The sequence below is a fragment of the Capricornis sumatraensis genome, chromosome 2, assembly GCF_032405125.1.
Source record: "Capricornis sumatraensis isolate serow.1 chromosome 2, serow.2, whole genome shotgun sequence".
Classification (NCBI taxonomy): domain Eukaryota; kingdom Metazoa; phylum Chordata; class Mammalia; order Artiodactyla; family Bovidae; genus Capricornis; species Capricornis sumatraensis.
The window spans coordinates 167,227,885-167,243,664 of record NC_091070.1 but is presented as its reverse complement, the minus strand read 5'-3'; the positions used below and the strand labels follow the sequence as shown (position 1 = coordinate 167,243,664).

General features: G+C 39.0%; 1 protein-coding gene and 1 non-coding gene across 2 annotated transcripts in view; both read left to right on the top strand.

Moving 5' to 3' along the window:
* Positions 1-4,640: 4,640 nt before the first annotated feature.
* Positions 4,641-15,780, top strand: part of MIGA1 (mitoguardin 1) — a 73,058-nt gene continuing 61,918 nt past the window's right edge. The window contains exons 1-2 of the mRNA XM_068965197.1: positions 4,641-4,702; positions 8,060-8,172. Of these exons, the coding sequence (XP_068821298.1) occupies positions 8,074-8,172 (99 nt within the window). The 5' untranslated portion in view covers positions 4,641-4,702; positions 8,060-8,073. The remainder of the gene's footprint in view (positions 4,703-8,059; positions 8,173-15,780) is intronic.
* Positions 9,881-9,988, top strand: LOC138074676 (U6 spliceosomal RNA). Its single transcript, XR_011144502.1, has one exon. It is a non-coding gene; the product is annotated as a U6 spliceosomal RNA (small nuclear RNA).

The following is a 15,780-nucleotide window of genomic DNA, read 5'->3' as shown; positions in this document are numbered from 1 at the left end:
ATGCATAATCTGTACTTTGATATATGTTCTCATTTCTCTTGCGTATTGTCTAGGCGTAGAATTGCTGGGTCATGTAGTAACTCTATGTTTAACATTTTGAGGAACTGAATCTGCAATATTTGGATGCATGGAATAGATGTTCTAAATTAGCATCTAGATGTCTTGGTTGGCTTAGTTCTGACTTGTAGAGGAGGAGTCTTGTCAAACACTCTCGGGTGGGTGAAAAGAACAAAGATACAAGAGCCAGTATGTACCCAATGGCATTCTGTTGATTTAAAGGAAGAACCTGAGTTATTTCTGGGGACTCTGCCAGGTTTTAGCAGTTAATGTAAAAGGTAATTGGATACATGAATTACCTAAAATAATTCATTTACTTAGGTAATGTAATTGGTTTTGTCGGAGTGCTAGACTTTGTTCAGGCTTATGTTGACTCTTGATAAGTGCAGGTTCCACCAATGAACCACATTGTGTGAATATACATTGGATATAACAATGAAGTACATTGGTTATATATTATCTCAGCTGGAATGAGCAGTAATCCTAAGTATCTGGAATAAGATGTCAGATATACCCAATCAGTAGAGTCAAATCCAACTTTGGTGTTTTCTGCATGTGGTCTACTCCTAAGAGCTGGGTCTTTTCTTCGGTCCCTTTAACACATTCCTCCATGATGATCTCCTCCCCTCTCCCAACTTGCTGGGTACTTTTCACTGTCTCATTTCCTAATACTTCAAAAAAAAAAAAATTTCTAGCTAACCATTTAGATGGTCCACTTTTGTCCTGATTTCAAGATATAATCTTTTAAGATATAATAATTCAAGCCTGCTACATTCTGTTGTATTCTCATGGCTCATAGGAAAATTTTCCTTGCAAAATTGCACGTATGGGCCACTTCTGCTGCAGTCCTCTCTCTTTCTGCTGTGTCATCAAATGCCTCTTTGGATAGTCTATTGCCTTTAGATTCTCCCAGGTGACACAGAGGTCAAATTGAGTGTTTTTTTTTTCTTTTTTTGCTGCGTCACACAGTATGTGGGATCTTAGTTCCCTGACCAGGGATTGAACCTGCATCCCCTACGGTGGAAGTATGGAGCCCTAACCATTGGGCCGCCTGGAAATTCCTGTCTGAGTTTCTTAAAGGTCTTTCACTTGGCTCACGTTGGGGGTAGGATGAAATAAGCAAGTACTCTTTTCTCTCCAGGCTTCCCTGGTGGCTCAGTGGTAAAGAATCTGCCTGCCAACACAGGAGACTCAGGTTTGATCCCTGGGTTGAGAAGCTCCCCTGGAGTAGGCAATGGTAACCCACTCCAGTATTCTCGCCTGGGAAATCCCACGGACAGAGGAGCTACAGTCCGTGGGGTCCGCAAAGAGTCAGACGTGACTTAGCGAGTAAACAATAACTTCTTTTTCCATTATGGGAGTGGAGAAAAAAATGCATAGCACTCCAGAAAAATGCCTCGGAGGCATTTCCGTTCCCCAATCTTTTTTGATCAATTTTGCCATATCATTCCCTGAAGGTACTTGTAGACTAAAGGTTGCAAAATGGGCTTCACATTTTCCTAGCATGCCCTGTGTGGATGATCTAGCATTGTTTTTTTTTAGAATGCTCAGGGGACTTGGCATCTATTTTTCTCCGCTTTAGAGCTTCTGCCAAGAGACATGGAAAAGTCCCACTTAATATGCCATGTATCTTAGAAGTAAGTGTTGGGGAGTATTCTAAATTCTTAGCCATGTTTTTTCTTTTGGTGTCATGGGTGGACTCCATTGACATTCTGATAAAGCCTATGGACCCCTTTCTCAAAGTAATGTTTCTATGTTTATATAACAAAATACTTATGATTCTGAAGGAAACCAATTTTATGGAAATAGAGTTTTATCCTTGGATCCCACCGAGGTACAAGTAAGCCAAGTTAAAAACTTATATGAAAATCTTAGTGCTTTACAAGTGTTATTACATTTGTCTTCTCAACATCCCAATAAGGAAACTGAGACATAATGAGGGTAAGTACCTTGCCTAAGGACATGTACCTAGTAAGTGGCAGAGAATGAATTCAAACCCTGGCAGTCTGACCCCACAGTATGGTTTCAATGCTATACACATAGGATCCCCAAATTCACTAATGGCTGGTGTAGCAAGTACCTCAGTTTTTTAACAATAGTAACAATAAATCTTACTTCATGAATTCCACTTCCTGGTTTGCTGAGCTTTACATGATAGCTTTAGTTATCTGGGGGAGGGCAGACCTTTAGAATTAATACAAGCCACATTCTTTTTTTTCCTGGGCCAGGATAGCAGAGGATATCAAGTTCAAATATGAGACTGTGTCATCTGTTGCTAACATCCATGTGGGCCATCCTGTCCAACAGTTTAAGTTACTATTTGTTCAGTTTTCTTCTGTTTCTAGCTAACAGCATCTTACCCGATATATTCAATAATGGCTAAGATTGAATATTCTGATAATCCATGAGAAAGGAGGCTTGGAGCACATTATAATTATTTAGAAAAATAAATAAAATATGGTATTTCCTAAAGAGTAAAATCTATACGCAGTGTGTAACAATATCTTTCTCATAATGGCTATTGTGGTATTAAGGAAGATAGTGTTCACAGGAAAGTTGCTTTAAGTGGAGTCATCATTATTACTTCCCAAGTGGCATTAGTGGTAAAGAATCCACCTGCTAATGCAGGAGATGCAAGAGACGTGGGTAAAGATCCCTGAGTTTGGAAGATCCTCTAGAGTACGAAATGGCAACCCACTCTAGTATTCTTGCCTGGGAAATTCCTTGGACAGAGGAGCCTGGCAGGCTACAGTTCATGGGATAGCAAAGAGTTGAAGAGGACTGAGCACACACATCATCATCATTATTACTCTTTTTCCCATTAGGCTGAAAGTTTGAAAGTTGTGGAAAGTAGGAAGGAGGCAGCAGAGAGAAGATGGAGAAATAAACACAGCCTTACAAATTTCAGGTTCTTCAAGTATCAAGAGCAGTATTTAGTTTATGCTGCTGCTGTTGCTGCTGCTAAGTTGTGTCCGACTCTGTGCGACCCCGTAGACAGCAGCCCACCAGACTCCCCCATTCCTGGGATTCTCGGCAAGAACCCTGGAGTGGGTTGCCATTTCCTTCTCCAATGTGTGAAAATGAAGTCACTCAGTTGTATCCGACTCTTAGCGACCCCATGGACTGCAGCCTACCAGGCTCCTCTGTCCATGGGATTTTCCAGGCAAGAGTACTGGAGTGGGTTGCCATTGCCTTCTCCGATTTACTTTATAAGTGCACAATATTTTTAAATAGGGGCTTCCCAGGTGGCGCTAAAGAATTGGCCTGCCAGTGCTGGAGACAAAGAAATGGGGTTTGATCCCCGGGTTTTGAAGATCTCTTGGAGGACGGCATGGCAACTCACTCCAGTATTCTTGCCTGGATAATCCCATGGACAGAGGAGCCTGGCAGACTACAGTCCATAGGGTTGCAAAGAGTTGGACACGACTGAAGTGACTTAGCACCCACGCATACGTTTTCACTTAGAACTCAGTCTGTACAATTTCAGTTATTATTCATCTAGTAATGTCACCAGTGGGCTTCCCCAGTGGCTCAGCATTAAAGAATCTGCCTGCAATGCGGGAGACAAGGAGACTTCCGTTCCATCTCTGGGTCAGGAAGATTTCCTGGATTAGGAAATGGCAACCCACTCCAGTGATCTTGCCCAGAAAATCCCAAGGACAGGGGAGCTTAGCGGAGTACAGTCCATGGGGTTGCAAAAGAGTCAGACACGACTGAGCCACTAAACAACAATAATGTCACACGTTGGTATTACTGTTCACCCTATTTTCCATTTCACTAAAAGGGAATTTTGAACACCACCAGAAATAATTGTTAATTCTTGTTTCTTAGGAATAGTAACATGTGCTCTCATGTTTTAGCAATCCTTGCAAAATTATTTTGGCTTTTCACCACAAATATGCTCAGAAGATGGAATTTTTAAATCTGCAGTTTGGATGAAACGTTTGGACTCAGGACTGCATATAAAAACAGCATGTTATTTTGTTGTTCTCCGTCCTCCCTCATTAGTGTATGTGTTTTAGATAGAACCTCAGAGCTGTGAATACCTTGCCTAACTTAGGGAAAAGCTAAAGAGGAATTGAAGTAAATAAAAAATCATTAATACAGGATTGGAATGCTCAACATTAATTTGTTTAGGGGCTGAAGGTCTATAGTAGAAGTTCTTAACCTGGGAGCCATGGATTGGTTCAGAGTATCCAACTATATATATATATATATATATTAGACGTATATATTATATATATTCTCTTGGTAATGTACAAGCTATTTTCTTTTACTAATGTATTTAAATGACATATAGAGAAAATGCCCCATATTTTTCACCGGATTCCTGGGATGGTCCTGGGGCCCTCAAAAGGTTACAAACTGCGATGCTATCTCAGCATTGTAACAGGACGCAATTCTTCCACTGTTCATGTCACAGCCATTGGGGAAAGGCAGGAGCCTCTACCCTCAACAAAAATGGCGGGAGCTGCTTCACACGTAGCCCCTCACGCAGAAAGGCTAGGAGGCCCCCGCTACTTTCTCTCCACCTTCCCACTCCTGACCCCGGAAGGACTCCGCCCCCGGGGCCAGGCTGCGGCTCAGAGCCGGGCTGCGGCGGGGAAGCAGGGGTAGACTGGCTTCGCTGGGCCTGGAGCATCAGGTACGTGGGTGGAGGGCTGTGTGGGGTCTCAGCGGCCGCGGGTTAGTGGCAGAGGGGTGGGCGGGAGCTCTGGCCTTCGCCCTCTGGATTCCGTGTATAGGAATAGAAAGCCTAAGGGAGGCCTGCCACGGAGCGCTGAATCAGGGTGGGCTGGCTGGCGACCGCTTGGAGCCCGAGTGAGGGTCTGGGTGGCTGAGCCGAGAGGGAGCCCCTTTCCTGGTCATCTTGGTGAAGAAAAAGAAGCCCGCAGAGGAGAACGCAGTGAGGGCGGAGGAGGCTTGCGGGAGGAGCCGTTGGTGTGGTCCAAGTTTCTGCAAGAATGTCCGTGGTTTGAGCGGGGAGTGGTTTTTGGAGGAGGAAAATTATGCTTTCTTTGAAGGGACTTACTGAGAATGATTTAGCATCAGGAGGTTTGTCGCGTCGGACCCCTCCTGTAAATAAAGTTATTCAACGTTTATTTTATGGAGAGAAGACTCTAAAAGGTTTTGCTCGTGCATAGACCTTTATCATTATTATTTTATCAGTATTTCAAGTAAGAGTTTTTGCTGTATTTCAAATATTTTCTCAGAATTCTGTTGTATAGATTTACATTTCACGACAAAATTTGGGGGATATTTCAGACTGTAATTCTTGCTTGGATTATAAAGTCCAATGGCACCCCACTCCACTACTCTTGCCTGGAAAATCCCATGGACGGAGGAGGCTGGAAGGCTGCAGTCCTTGGGGTCGCTGAGGGTCGGGCACGATTGAGCGACTTCACTTTCACTTTTCACTTTCATGGAGTGGAGAAGGAAATGGCAACCCACTCCAGTGTTCTTGCCTGGAGAATCCCAGGGACGGGGGAGGCTGGTGGGCTGCCGTCTCTGGGGTCGCACAGAGTCGGACACGAGTGAAGTGACTTGGCAGCAAGAAACAAACTGTATATATGACTCATTTTTTAAAGTGTCTCATGGTTAGAATGGAGAGAAGCGAGTGATATTACAGAGTATAATATTTTTGCTGATGATGAAACTGTCTCCATTTTTTTTTATTAATACGTTTGAAAGCAACTGAAATGACTGGTTTTAAAAAGCTGTTCAATTATTAATGATTAAGTTTGGAATCACGCAGCGATTTTAAATGAAAGGGTATGAGGTGGTTAGAATGCAAAAGTGGATGTTTATTTTAAGAAAACCACTGCAGCAAATTGAAGTGTTTGCTTTATTTTCTTTCTCTTCTGCTTCAAAATCTGGAACTGTATTACGGAGAAAATCACTTTGGATGAATTACTTTCAGGAATTTTTTAAAAATGCAATAGTATAGGTAGCTTTATTGGTCCAGAATCTATTTAGTTACTAAAAATGTTTCTCAAAATGAAGTTTTTTTTTTCCAGGGGGAGGGGTAAATGTGCTTCCTTCTTGTTTTGTGAAACATTTGAAAAAAGTAATACATGAATACACTTTAAAAAGCAAATATTACAGAAGCACTTTTAATGAAAAATAGTGGTTTTCTGCCACCCTGCATTCCTAGTCTCATTCCTCAGACTTATTTTTCACTTGTTTAACAGTTTCTTCATGGTTTCCTTGTATTTCTCATTAATATGTCTGTACCACAATTTGTCAGTTGGGATTAACGTATTGATTATACTAAGCCGAAAAATTGTAGTTAGAATATGAGTGTGGGGAAAATTAAGTTTCCACTCCTTCGGTGTCACTAATAGGGAAAAAGTAAACTGTCAGTAGCAGTAACCCACCTTAAGAAATCTTACTGTGTTTGATATGAAAAGGAAACTACTAATCAGTGGTTTTGATAGTCTTCTGGAAAAAAAAGTAGGGTTATTAACAGAAAGGTTAGAAAAAGAGCAGAAATGACTTAAAGAAAGAATAGCAAATAAGCTATAGAGAGATTGTTGGTAATTTTAATTTTCTGATAGTTTGTACAGCACCATCCAAGGAAAAGAAATATATTTGGTAGGCATAAACATTCTTCTTAGTGGGAAGGCCTACTCTTGTATAATACATCAGAAACAGTTCTCAGGCTTTTTCCCAGCCTGTATGAAATATGGTTAAGTGAAAGTGAAGTGGCTCAGTCGTGCCCAACTCTTTGCGACCCCATGGACAGTAGCCTGCACCAGGCTCCATGGGATTTTCAAGGCAAGAGTACTGGAGTGGGTTGCCATTTAATTCTCCAGGGAATCTTCCCAACCCAGGGATCGAACTCAGGTCTCTCCCATTGTAGACAAGGCGCTCTACCGTCTGAGCCACAAGGTAAGTACTACACTTGATCTTAGCCAAAAGGCCGAGAAGTGAAAGGACCCATTAATTTTGTGCTTACCACAGAGCCTTTTATACTTAATTCAACTCCCTACGATGTCTTATTTCAGAAAGGTTATGTTTTGATATCGTATAAAAGTATTGGGAGGTGATATATGTATACCTATGGCTGATTCATGTTGAGGTTTGGCAGAAAACAAAATTCTGTAAAGCAGTTATCCTTCAATTAGAAAATAAATAAATTTTTTAAAGTTTTCTTTGACTAGATAGTGTATTTCCTTAATATAAATGAACAAATGTGTATACTTAATTTATATAACAGTATTGTGTGAATTTGTTTAATGTGTGTCCAGCTGGGTACACGTATAAATTTTGAGTTTCTGGCTCTATAAAGCATAGACCTAGACCCTGAACCATTGTGTTTTTATCAGCAGTCTGCTACCTTTATGGGTCTCTCTTAGTGATGACTGCCTTCTCTGTGAACAACTGACATTTCTTTCTTTGGTTTCAGTAGAAATAGGCATTAAAACAATATTAAAATTTCATAGCAGGTATGTGTCATTTCTTTCAAGAGCTTAAAGATGGGACAGTAGGATCAACTGTAGTCCAATATAAAATAATTTTTTTTTAAATGGAACAGTAGGAAGATAAATGCTTGAACTATAAAGTTCATTGAGCCCTGAGGTTCATTTCTAGCCCCTAAAGTCAAGATTCCAATCAAATTTCTTTCAGTGCCCCCCCATCCCTGCTGTTGTTGGAAGGAAATAAAAATATTTTATGTTACTATTTAAAAGCTGAAACATTTATTTCACCAGAAAAGAGAGAATCTAGAACCCACAGTTTTTAAAGGAAAGTTTACTAGCTGAACTCAAAGTTCAAATCTAACTCATTTTCTTTTTGGCTACTTTGGCTAATAAATAAACTTTTAGCTTAAGTAAATTTGGCTCAGAATATTATTTTCTTCAGGTTAGTGTAATATGATTAATTAAGTGCAAAAAAAAAGCGCTTTTTAAAAGAAGAGTTAAATTTTCAATTTGTATCTTTCATTTGGTAGAATAACTAGAAATCTTTGTGGCCAATATATTTTGTGTTTCATTTAATTAAGATAGAAGAGGAGTCATGTCAGAAGAAACGGTGAACGAATCACAGTTTTCCTTGAAGACAGCAGCGCTGAGAGTCTTTGATCTTCCTCTGTCTTGGTATTATTCTCTCTGCCAGGTAAAACTAAAAGAAATACGACGTTGAATAATAAGTTTATTGCTTATTATTGCATATAATATTGCATATTATGTTTACAGTATTTAAATTTCCTTTGGGGTTTTAAATGGTTCAAAGTGTTTGTTAAAGTAGTTTAAAACTTACTTGTTTTTATTTACTTCATGTTTTTTTTTGTTGTTGTTATCAAAAAATCTTCCTACCTTAAGTGAATTTACAGTCTATTATTAGAATTATTTTCAGATAATTATGTTATTTAAACAGACTTGTTCTCACTATTAAACAATCATTTCATTTTAATTTTGTTTTACTGTGGTAAAATATATATAGCATAAAATTTACCATTTCACCATTTTTAAATGTGCAGTTCAGTAGCATTAGGTGCATTTATACTATTATGCAACCAACCTTGAGAACTCTTCATCTCGTAAAGCTGGAACTCTAGTGCCACTAAGCAGCAATTTTTATTTTTCCTCCCACCAGCTACTTGTACCCTCCATTGTATGTTCTGTGTCTGTGAATGTGACTACTCTAGCTACCTCACAGGGCTTCCCTGCTGACTCAGTTGGTAAAGGATCTGCCTGCAGTGCAGGAGACCGTCGGCAATGCAGGAGACCTGGGTTCGAAAGATCCCCTGGAGAAGGAAATGGAAACCCACTCCAGTATTCTTGCCTGGGAAACCTCTTGGACAGAAGAGCCTGGTGGGCTGCAGTCCATGGGGTCACAAGAGTCGGACGTGACTTAGTGACTAAACCACGACAATTACCGTGAGGTGCTTCGTAAGTTGAGCTATGTAGTATTTGTCTTTTTGTGACTGGCTTATTTTCAGTTAGCATAATGTTTTCAAGATTCATCTATGTTGTAGTGTGTGTCAGAATTTCCTCTTTTCCTCCCAAGTTGAATAACATTTGATTTTATGTATATATCACATTTTGTTTAATCATTCATTGCTGGATACTTGGGTTGCTTCTGCCTTGTGGTTTTTGTGACTAATACTTTTGTGAACATGACTGTACAAATAACTACTTTCAGTTCTTTGGGACGTATACCCAGAAGTGAGATTTCTGGATCATATGGTAATTCTATTTTTAATTTTTTGAGGAATTACAGTACTGTTAACCATAGTGGCTGCACCATTTTTTATTTCTGTCAGCACTGCACAAGGATTCCAATTTCTTCTCATTGTGGTTTTGATTGGCTTTTCCCTAATTAGTCATGTTGAGCATCTTTTCATGTGCTTATTCGCCATTTGTGTATTTTATATAATAACGGTCCTTTTTTTTTTTCCTTTGGGCCAGGCCACACAGCCTGCAGGATTCTAGTTCCCCGACCAAGGATTGAACCCAGGCCCTGACAGTGAATGTGCTGAGTCCTAACTACTAGCCTGCCAAGAAATTCTCAATCCTTTTATTTTTAATACCTGCTTCCAATGCAGTTTGTACTCCATTGTAGTTAATAAGTAAAGGCTTCCCCGGTGGCTCAGAGGTAAAGAATCTGCCTGCAGTGCAGGACCTACAGGAGAGACAGGTTCAATCCCTGAGTCAGGAAGATTCCCCTGGAGAAGGGCATCGCAACCCACTCCAGTATTCTTGCCTTGAGAATCCCATGGGTAGAGGAGCTTGATGGGCTACAGTCCATGGGGTTGCAAAGAGTTGGACATGACTGAAGCAACTTAGCACGTACACGTAGTAAATAAAAAGATACATATGGAGTGCTCGCTTTGGCAGCACGTATACTAAAATTGGAGCGATACAGAGAAGTTTAGCTATGGCCCCTGCGCAGGGATGACATGCAAATTCATGAAGCGTTCCATATTTCTGAGTTAGAAAGAAAAACACCAATACAGTATACTAACACATATATATGGAATTTAGAAAGATGGTAATGACGACCCTGTATGCAAGACAGCAGAAGAGACACAGATGTAAAGAACAGTCTTTCAGACTCTGGGAGAAGGTGAGGGTGGGATGATTTGAGAGAATAGCATTGAAACATGTATATTATCATATGTGAAACAGGTCGCCAGTCAAGGTTTGATGCCTGAGACAGGGTGCTCAGGGTTGGTGTACTGGGATGACCCTGAGGGATGGGATGGGGAGGGAGGTGGGAAGGGGGTTCAGGATGGGGAACACATGTACACCCATGGCTGATTCATGCCAATGTATGGCAAAAACCACTACAATATTGTAAAGTAATTAGCTTCCAATTAAAATAAATAAATTAAAAAAAGATACATATGGAAAGTAGCATTTATTTCACTAAACTTAAAATGAATTTCATCAAATCTAAGATAATCATTTTTTACATTTCAACATTTCTAAAACTTGCTTACATCTTAAAATGAATAGTGTCTTAGAATGATAAAATATAGTATCATTTTATTTCTTTCTCTCTTTTTTTTTTTGGCCACATCATGTGGCATGTGGGATCGAATAGTTAGTTCCGTGACCAGGGATCACTTCCTGGTCCACTTCCCCAGCAGTGGAAGCTTAAGAGTTTTTAACCACTGGACTGCTAGGGAAGTTCCCTATATAATTTTATATAGGAGAGGATGTTACACAGATAATAATGTATGAGAGGGATACTACTTAGTGTTCACTGTGTTTAAGATATTAGTTAGGTCTTTTTTATATATAATGTCTCTAATCCTTGAAAGATTCTTTGAATTTCTGTATCATCTCTAGTTTATAGATCTGGTGGCTTTTTAATAGCTTACTTGTGTATATTATATGGGATTTGAACTTACTTTTCTTTGATCCCAAAACCTATTTTCTCTCTTTTTCTTTCTTTCTTTTCCTTTTTAGGATTACATGATTAAAAGAAAATTTGAAAAATACAGAAAAGAATTAAAGAGAAAATAAAAATTGCCAACAACCCCTCTATAAAAGTTTACTTTACTTAGGTCTTTTTTCCTGCATACATCTCTCTGCTCCCCAGTCCCTCACTCCCCACCCCCACCGCCTTGTCCCCCTCATTTGAGATTACATTTGAGATTATAAAGCTGTATATTTTGAGCATTCTCTCTATCATTAAAAGTGCTTTATAAATATGGATGTGCTATAGTTTATTGAATATTTCCCTATTTTTTGTTTTTATGTTGTTTCAACAGTTCATTATGTCTATATATGTGTGTGTATATGTGTGTATATATATATATTTGTGCAATTTATATATATATATATTTTTTTTTATTCCTAGAGCTGAAAATGTTAAGTCTAAGTTTTTGGTATTTATTCTTTTATTTGTTTATGTTACCACACCATTTGGATGACATTTAAAAAGACCAGCAACAGGACATAGCACCACCCACTGTGTGTAAAACACTGTCTTAGAGATTTTATATTGTATACATTTGTAAATTCTTTAATCCTTACAATGATCCTAAACTAATGTTATTCTTTAAAATGTATTATTTGAATAGTTGGAGGCTTCCCTGGTGGCTCAGTGGTAAAGAATCTGCCTGCTGATGGAGGAGATGGGGGTTTGACCCCAGAGGGGTCGGGAAGATTGTTTGGAGAAAGAAATGGCAACCCACTCCAGTATTCTTGTCTGGGAAATCCCATGGACACAGGAGCATGGTGGGCTACAGTCCATGTGGTTGCAAAAGAGTCATTGACTAAACAACATTCAGTTCAATTCAGTTCAATCGCTCAGTCGTGTCCGACTCTGCGACCCAGTGAATCACAGCACACCAGCTCTCCCTGTCCATCACCAACTCCAGGAGTTCACTCAGACTCATGTTCATCGAGTCGGTGATGCCATCCAGCCATCTCATCCTCTCTCGTCCCCTTCTCCTCCTGCCCCCAAACCCTCTGAGCATCAGGGTCTTTTCCAGTGAGTCAGCTCTTTGCATGAGGTGACCAAAGTATTGGAGTTTCAGCTTCAGCATTAGTCCTTCCAATGAATACCCAGGACTGATCTCATTTAGGATGGAGTGGTTGGATCTCCTTGCAGTCCAAGGGACTCTTCAATAGTCTTTTCCAACACCATAGTTCAAAAATATAAATTCTTTGGCGCTCAGCTTTGTTTATAGTCCAACTCTCACATCCATACATAACTCCTGGAAAAACCATAGCCTGGACTAGACAGACCTTTGTTGGCAAAGTAAAGCCTCTGTTTTTCAATATGCTGTCTGCTGCTGCTGCTGCTGCTGCTAAGTTGCTTCAGTCATGTCTGACTCTCTGTGACCCCAGAGACGGCAGACCCCCAGGCTCCCCTGTCCCTGGGATTCTCCAGGCAAGAACACTGGAGTGTGTTGCCACTTCCTTCTCCACTCCATGAAAGTGAAAAGTAAAAGTGAAGTCGCTCAAGTCGTGTCCGACTCCTAGTGACCCCATGGACTGCAGCCTACCAGGCTCCTCCGGCCATGGGATTTTCCAGGCAAGAGTACTGGAGTGGGGTGCCATTGCCTTCTCCGAATATGCTGTCTAGGTTGGTCATATAATTTTCTTCCAAGGAATAAGCGTCTTTTAAGTTCATGGCTGCAGTCACCATCTGCAGTGATTTTGGATCTCCCAAAATAAAGTCTGTCTCTGTTCCCATTGTTTCCTCACCCATTTTCCGTGAAGCAATGGTACCAGATGCCATAATCTTAGTTTTCTGAATAATGAATTTTAAGGCAGCTTTTTCAATCTCTTTCACTTTCATCAAGCAGCTCTTTAGTTCTTTGTTTTCTGCAATAGGGGTGGTGTCTTCTGCATATCTGAGGTTGTTATTTCTCCTGGTAATCTTGATTCCAGCACAATGCTATAATGAATAAGCTTGATATACATTAATTCACACGGTACAGATATAGGATTAATTTTTAGGCTTTGTATTTTTGGATTGAGGAGTAAATGTATTAAATTGTGATAGATACTGCTAAATTTTCTCCCATAAGGATAGTATTGTTTTGCACTCCCCAAAGCTTTGGGATTTTTGCCAGTTATTTTTGTATGTTTTATCCAAACTAATTCTACTATACAACCTGCTTTTCAATCATAGGACTACTTTTCTGAGGCCACGACTATTGTCCACATTGTTCCATGGAATATTTTTTAAAATAATATAAAGAATCATTGCAGATAAATTAAGGATACATCCTTTACTCTCCAGTTGTAGTATTGGGTATCCAAAACTCATTCCATGTTATGAAATGCACCAAGGTGGGTAAGCAGTCTACAGCCTATGGGCCAAATCAAGGCCACCACCTGTTTTTACAAGTAAAGTTTTATTGGAACACAGCCATGCTTATTTGTTAATATATCACCTGAAACTGTTTTTGTGCTGCTGCAGCAGAGTTAAGTGGTTGCAGTAGAGACCCATATGTTCCTCAAGCCTAAGATAATTACTATCTGGCCTTTACCAAAAGAGTATGTTGGCCCTGTACTAAGAGAGCAGACTATGCTTTGAATAGCATCAAAGGACCAAGGAAAAGCTTAGAGTTCCTGTGTAGACAGTTCTGTAGCTTTAGAATTATATTGATGTTTTATGGAAAAAGACATGTGTGAAAATTTTTGCTCATTAGTTCAGCCTCCCAAAATTGACAATCCATTTTGGATGCCATTCAGTTATATAATTAATTGCATACTAAGATATGTCGTCAGTGTGACTGAAGTAATTTTAGCACGTGGTACATAGTGTGCATGGATTTAAACACATCTTCTGTGATATGTTTTGATTCACATCCCACTGCTATGGAATTGTGTGATTTTTGGCAAGTTTCTTAACCTTTTTGAAAGCCAATTTGTATCATCTATGAAAAGGAATGAAAAGCATGTTGTCTGGCATACGGAAAAGATGAGTGAACACCTCAATAAATGTGAGCTCCTGTTTTATTTTCTTGTGTATTTAAGGAATGATATATTTTCCAAATATTTTTTCTTTCATTTGATAAATACATACTGTAAATAAAGTACTTGTCTTTTGCTTCTGTGGTCTTTTTAAGGATTTCTTTGGTATATTACTGTGTTTCATACTAAGACAAGCAGACTTTTTTCAGTTGGAAACCACAGAGTGAAGTGGTAAGTAGTTTAGTTGGTTCTCCAGATTCAGGGTGTTAATCAGAAGAGTCTAACAATTAACTTAGCACTTTAAAATATTAATAAAAAATCTGTCTAAATGTAATGAATGTGGTATCCTGAATTGGTCCTACAATAGAAAAAAGAACATTAGTGGAAAAACTGGTTAAATTAGAATAAAGTCTGTAGCTTAGATATTATTGACCTAACGTTAATTTCTCAGTTTTGACAAGAGCACTATGGTTATGTAAGATGTTATTGTTAGAGAAAAACTGAGTGATATAAGAACTCTCTCTGTTGTCTTTGCATCTTCTCTGTAAATTCTAAAATTATTTCAAAATAAGGTGTTTGTTTAAAATTTTTTAATTAAAATAATAAGCACATTTTTAGAATGCATGCTATGTGTCAGATATTACTTTCAGCAACCCTTTGAAGAAGATGGTATTATTCTCTCTTGTCCAAAGGTCACAGTTAGTATGTGGCATGTGATGTGTTCCAGTTATCAGAGAGATTCATTCAAACTATGTTTATTGAATATCTTCTCTGTTTCAGTTGATATAAAGTAGTAAATAATTTCTGCCCTTATTGAGCTTAGAACTTCATAAGGTTCTTAGAGCTGCCCCTGCGCCCCCCTACTCCACTTCAGTAAAAAGGTGTGTAAGGTACTGTGTTAGAGGAATAGATCAATTTAGTTCTAGTTAGAAATGTATGTTGAGTAGCAGGAAATAGGTTATTGGAGCAGGAAACTTGAGAGTGACTGACTATTCTCTGTCTCCTGAGAACATCAGATGAGGTGGGGAACTTGACAAGAACATTAAACAACAGCATCATGTTATGGAGTGGGGAGGATTGTGAAATCTGAGCACAAGGAACAGTGTATTATTCCTTTCTTGTTATTCTCAGTGTTTGGCTTATAAGTTGGTGCTCAGTTCATGTTGAATGAATAGGACAATATTAGGTTTTCATTTTCTCTGGAGTTAAGGAAATGGACTATGTCACCTCAAAAAGCCCCTCAAGAGTTTGGGATTGTGAGATGCTATATTTTCAGTTTTCTGGGTGATGATATAGGAAGTAATTGACTTGGGGAAAAAAAGTAACAGAATAAGTGGTAGACAGGAGTAATAGAAACTTTCAGACCTTGTGTTACCTAGATTACTTCTGATAAAAATCTTTTCCTGGGAAATTTACCTTGTTTTTGTCTTGGAAAGGTTTCTTTTTTTTATAAGATTAAGACTGTAAGTTGTAATGGATCTTTTATGCAAAAATGATAATATGTAAACAGAACTTGGATCTTAAAAGTGAATTGATTTACATTTGAATTCATATTAATAAAGCATGTTATATTTCTGACAGTAGTTTTAATATTATATTTATGTCTCCTAATAGTTCTCTAATTTCAGTGCCCCAGGATAGAGCAGAACATGACCACTTAGCTGTGGCTGGGCCTGTGTTAATATTCTTTCTTTTTTTTTTTTCACCACACCAGACAGCTTATAGGATCTCATAGTTTCTGGGATTGAACCGTAGGCATAGTGTGAAAGCGCCGAATCCTAACCACTAGTCCACCAGGGAACTCCCAATAGATTATTTTCTTTAGTAGAGGTCTTAATTT